Here is a 5,403-nt window from a genome sequence, read left to right as displayed (position 1 = left end):
TGGAGATCCGTGGCCTGGCCGTGGCAGATGCTGGGGAGTATTGGTGTGTGTGCGGGCAGGAGAGGACATCAGCCACCCTCGCCGTGAAGGGTAAAGATGTGTGTCACCAGCTGCACCAGTGCTGTGATATGTTTCCTTGTGTTTCTACATCACTCACAACTGTGTCCTCCTGCCCTGTCTGTCCTTATGTTTATCTTTGTCCTGCCTGTCAGAAGAGGTAACAACCATGTCTCAATTGGTGCTTGACACCCTCTATGTTCCATTCCCACTGTTATCTCTCCCAGTGTGCCAGCACCCCTCCTTCATGCCTGCTATTTGCACCCAGCCCCCCGTTGCCCTGTCCACAGCTCTGCGCTCCTTCCTGGAGTCTAGAAACCACAGGGCTGACCTCTCTGGTGGTCTGAGGCGAAGCAGCTTTATGGGAGACAGCCGTGCCTTGGGAATGTTGTCATCCCTGCCCTGGAGGGCCTGAGGAGACACAGCTCTGCACTGAGGCTTGGTGGGGCAGCGGGGGGAGGGGGAAGTGGGCTGAGGAAACATGTCCCTGGGGAGGGCCTCTGAGGGGGATCCACAGCTTTATTTGGGAGCCTGGGTTAGATTTAGGATGCCCCTTCCGTGCTCTTTCACCTTCGAGCAAACCGAAACCCCTAAGTGCCTTCCTCTGAGTCTGCACAGGATGGTTCAGGGACCAGGGTGGTGGTGATGCAAGCTGAGGGGAAGCCGCGACAGCCCCTGCCCTGCTCCTTCTTGGCAGGGCTTGCTGCTAGACCAGGGAGGTGGTGTCCTTGGTGTTGACCTTCGGTCACCCCTCTGCCCTGGCTGACTTTGCAGCCCCGGAGGCGGTGTTCAGAAGGCCCCTGCAGAGTCTGCAGGCTGAGGAAGGCTCGGCAGCCCGCTTCTGCTGTGAGCTGTCGGAGCCAGACAGCAAGGTGCTCTGGAGCAAGGGTGGGCTGGAGTTGCAGGCCGGCGGGCGACTGGAACTGAGGAAGCAGGGCCCAGTGGCCGAGCTGCTGCTGCGGGACCTGCACCGCGAGGATGCCGGCGAGTATAGCTGTACCTGTGGCTCCCAGAGTACCAGCGCCACGCTCACAGTCACAGGTGGGCTCTGTCTCCTAGATCTGCTGGTGGCGACCCGTGAGAGCCCAGTCCCTGCTGGGGGTCCCATCACTGCCCAGGGGCTGCTTGCTTGCAGTGGATGTCGCCAGTCCTTGAGACCGGCGGCCATGTGTGTTCTGGGGCGTTGCGGGATGGGGAGCCGGTGCCGGCCCTCACCCTCCCCGTCCCGGTGCAGCTGCGCCTGTGTTGTTTCTTCGGGAGCTGCAGCCCCAGGAGGTGGACGAGGGTGCGACCGCCAGGCTGTGCTGCGAGCTGAGCCGACCGGGAGCCGCCGTGGAGTGGCGCAAGGGCTCTCTGCAGCTCTTCCCCTGCGCCAAGTACCAGATGGTACAGGACGGCGCCGCCGTGGAGCTGCGGGTGTGCGGTGCCGAGCAGGAGGACGGTGGGATCTACACGTGCGATGCAGGCCAGCGGCAGAGCACAGCCAGCCTGTCCGTCCGCGGTGAGCCCCGCTCCGCCTGCCTGGCCTCTCCCCGGGCGGCTCGACCGCTGGCACTGACCCCCTTTGTCGACTCCTCAGTCCCCAGGCCCCAGTTCAAGGCCCAGCTGCAGAGCACAGAGCAGGAGGTGGGGGGCGTGGCCCGGTTGTGCTGTGAGCTGAGCAAGGACGAGCCAGGGGCCGCTGTCCAGTGGCTCAAGGAGGGTGCAGAGCTTCGTGGGGGCCTCAAATACGAGATGCGGCGCCAGGGAACCACGTGTGAGCTGCTGATCCGTGGGCTGGAGGCCAAGGACACGGGCGAGTACGCCTGCCTGGTGGGCGGCCAGCGAACTTCAGCCTCCCTTAAGGTCAAAGGTGAGGGGCTTCCTGAAGCACCCCCATCACACCCCACTCTTACAGCTCCCTCAAGGACACACCTGGCCTGCCCGAAGCACCGCTGTAGCTAGGATGTGGTCACAGGTGTTCCCGGGATTGGCTGGGTGTGCCCACTTGGTATCCATCTATGTCCCCCCCACCCGCATGGATGCCCTGGGAGGAGGGCATTGGCAGTGGTACCGTGGAGACCCAAAGCCCCGGAGCTCCTGGCGAGTAGCCCTTGTGCTTCTCTGTGGAAACGCCGAGCTTCCTGGGAGGCTGGCTGTCCAGGGCAGGGCTGCCTACAGGCAGGAAGGGTCCGCCTCACTCTGCTCCTGCGGGCAGAGGAGCCCTGGCCAGTCCCTGCCCGCCCAGGAGGAGCGCAGTCACAGACGAGATGGCCTTTGATGACCGACGCTGTGGAGGCTGACACGGAGGTGGGAGGAGATCACGGGATGGCCAGGAGAGCGGGGCCAGCTGCAGCCAGTCAACACGCTCCTCTCGCTGCCCGCAGAGCCCGAGGTAACCATTGTGCAGGGCCTGGTGGATGCCGAGGTGCAGGCTGACGAGGACGTGGAATTCCGCTGTGAGGTGTCCCGGCCGGGGGCCACGGGCGTGGAGTGGCGGCTGCAGGGCCTGCCTCTGCAGAGCAATGAAGTGACCGAGGTGGGCACGCTAGGCAGCTGCACCCACACACTGCGGCTGAAGGGTGTCACACCGGAGGACGCGGGTACTGTCTCCTTCCACATGGGCCTCTGCACCTCCTCTGCCCAGCTCACTGTCAGAGGTAGTGGGGACAGGGGCGGGCTGTGGGGCCTCTTGCCCTCTCTCTGCTCAGGCCCAGGGGTAGGGTAAGGGCAGGCGGGCAAAGAAATAGGCAACCAAGGATCCCCATTCTTTGGGTTTGGAATCAGGAGAGAGAGGCTCACAGATGGGCCATCTTGGGTGGTGCCGGATGCCAGAGTGCCAAGTGGGGCTTCAGGCCTGTGGGTTATGGTTGCGGCGGGTGGTGGGCGTCCCAGAAACTCAGGCCAGACAGTCCTCGGCCATCTGTGTCCCCTCTTCGGGCCAGAGCCCAGGCTGCTGCCTTGGCCAGGAGGAGCAGCGAGTAGGTTCCCTCTTCAGGTCTTGATGGGGGGAGGTGCCAGATAGCCTGCGGGGGGGAAGAGAGCTGTGCTTGTGGGGTGGCACACCCAGATCTCAGCCGTGCCCTTCTCTCATCTGCCCAGCTCCCGAGGTGGCCATCCTGGAGCCTCTGCGGGACGTGCAGCTCAGCGAGGGCCAGGACGCCCGCTTTTGGTGCCGGCTGTCCAGGGCCCCTGGACAGGATGCCCGCTGGGCCCTGGGCGGGGTGCCTCTGCAGGTCAACGAGATGAATGACATCACAGTGCAGGACGGCGTGCTCCATGTCCTCACCTTGCACAAGGTGGGCTCACCAGGAACCCCACCCCCCAAGCACTCACAAGCCTCACAACACTGTTCTTGTGAGGGGGCTACCTGTCCCTGGGGGAAGGTTCTCCCTTCGTCAGGAGGGGCCTCCACCCTTCTCAGAAATGCCCTTTCTAGAGGGGCTGATGGAAACATTCCCGAGCCACTGCCTGGGTGGGTGAGCAGAGGTAGGTTGGCCCCATGATGAGGCTCGGGGCCCTCCTGGGTAGGGTGGGCCAGCTGGGGCTCAGCATCTCCATCTCTATGCCCCCAGGTAACTCTAGAGGATGCTGGCACGATCAGTTTCCAGGTGGGCTCATGCACCTCCGAAGCCCAACTGAAGGTCGCAGGTGAGCAACCCTCTCCCAGACCTGATCCCACCCCTCCCAGGCTCCCACTGGAGCACCTGCCCCAGAGGAGCAGTGCCCCTTGGCAGTTGTTCGGGGCAAGTGCAGCAAAAAAAAAACAAACCAGCAGTGACTTTCACCAGTGACTTTGCCTTCCACCCAAGCCACAGCCAGACCAGGCCTCTGCGGTGGGCTCCTGATGACATTAGCCCTCCACCTAGCTCTCTCAGGGACACTCTCCAGGCACATGCACACCCATTTCATGTGAATGCGCACCCACGCACTGCTCATGGTGCTCGTCCAACGGGATCCCTGTGACACGTGTCCTCATTCATTCACCGGGCAGATGCATCGGGCCTTTAATCAGGGTTCTAAGGACATGGCTTTCAATTGGGGTTATATTTTGCCCCCAGAGCTGTTCAGCCATTGCTCTGCCATCTTAATCCTGGTTTCCAAACCAGTCCATGTCTATCTATCACCTCTCCATTCACCTATTTATTCATTCATCATCCATCCATCTAAATCACCCATCCCCATCCTCCATTCACGTATCATCCATCTATTGATTTATCTATTATTGTTTATCTATCTATAATACCTGTCTTTCAACCATCTATCTCTCTACCCAACCATTTATCCATCCACCTACCATCTACCCACTTGCCACCCACCCATCGACACCATCTGTTCACCATCTTTCTGTCTGCCTGCTCATCCCTCCATCCACTGAGCAAATACCCTAACGTCCTACTCTTGACCAAAGCCCAGGCCGTGAGATGGGCCGGGTGCAGGTATACCCTCAGGGAGCCTTGAGTCTGCTGCTGAATTGGACATGGAGACCAAGTTGTTCGGATGGCCCAGTCACCCCCAGAATCTTCAGGGGCTGAACAGTGTGGCTTATGGGGTTGGGAAGAGCTTCAAAATTCCAGTGCCTTCCAGTTGAGAGCTGGAAGAGGCTATCCTGAGTGTTCAGAACAGGGATCGGGGAGGGTCTGATGCATGTAGTGGGCTGGGCGGCAATAGAGAGTGGCTTTGTGGGGCAATTGTGGGTCTAGCTGGAGGCTGTGACTAAGCTCCACGTTAGGCCAGGTGTCCCCAGCCTGCAAGGGTTTAAGCACGTAGTCCCTGGTGCTGACCCACACTGCAGAGCTTAGGTCTCCGTGGGAGGGACCTGGGCAGAGTGTGTTTGAGCTGGTGTCTTGGTAGGTCATGTGACAGACAAGTATAGAAGCCAGTGCTGGGTGAGACTGGCGAGCAGGCGGGGCAGGGGGTGGTCAGGCATGTGCTTAGGGGGTTGTTTGGGGCTGTGTCCCGCCAGGGAAGAATGAGGGCAAAGGTTGTTAGGGCTTCCTGAGCAGCTGGGGGCGTGGGGGTGGGCTCGGGGGTGGGGTGGGGGGGTGGGGGGGGGTGGCCGGCAATGCAGGCAGCTCTTCAAGTTGCTGCCTTGGCAGAGCCTTGTGCTAAGGGTGGCTATCTCTCTGGAGCGTCGCTCTCCCCAGGGGCACCCTTTCTCCTTCCACGCAGGGACATAAGGGACAGGGGGCGATGGAAGGTGGTGGATAGAGGAATCTGACTTTGTCCACCATGGGCCAGTTTCTGTCTCTTTGCAAGGGGTCTCCCGTATGGCATGGCATGGTTTAGATAGGTCAAGGCTTCTGGGGCCAGGAGAGAGTAGTGCACAGACCCTCTACTCTGTGTGGAAGGCAGGGGCGGGAAGAC

The 5,403-nt window shown here is 61.1% G+C and overlaps 1 protein-coding gene across 1 annotated transcript in view; it reads left to right on the top strand.

Annotated features, from left to right (window-relative positions):
* Nucleotides 1-5,403, top strand: part of OBSCN (obscurin, cytoskeletal calmodulin and titin-interacting RhoGEF) — a 210,806-nt gene that overhangs the window by 138,560 nt on the left and 66,843 nt on the right. Inside the window, exons 43-49 of the mRNA XM_045284554.1 lie at nucleotides 6-90; nucleotides 832-1,098; nucleotides 1,292-1,558; nucleotides 1,637-1,909; nucleotides 2,424-2,696; nucleotides 3,139-3,335; nucleotides 3,612-3,687. Of these exons, the coding sequence (XP_045140489.1) occupies nucleotides 6-90; nucleotides 832-1,098; nucleotides 1,292-1,558; nucleotides 1,637-1,909; nucleotides 2,424-2,696; nucleotides 3,139-3,335; nucleotides 3,612-3,687 (1,438 nt within the window). The remainder of the gene's footprint in view (nucleotides 1-5; nucleotides 91-831; nucleotides 1,099-1,291; nucleotides 1,559-1,636; nucleotides 1,910-2,423; nucleotides 2,697-3,138; nucleotides 3,336-3,611; nucleotides 3,688-5,403) is intronic.

This window comes from Echinops telfairi, unplaced genomic scaffold (assembly GCF_000313985.2).
Source record: "Echinops telfairi isolate 266 unplaced genomic scaffold, ASM31398v2 ScPeMD7_7469;HRSCAF=8507_0, whole genome shotgun sequence".
Taxonomy (NCBI): Eukaryota; Metazoa; Chordata; class Mammalia; order Afrosoricida; family Tenrecidae; genus Echinops; species Echinops telfairi.
This window is presented reverse-complemented; position numbering and strand designations above follow the sequence as displayed.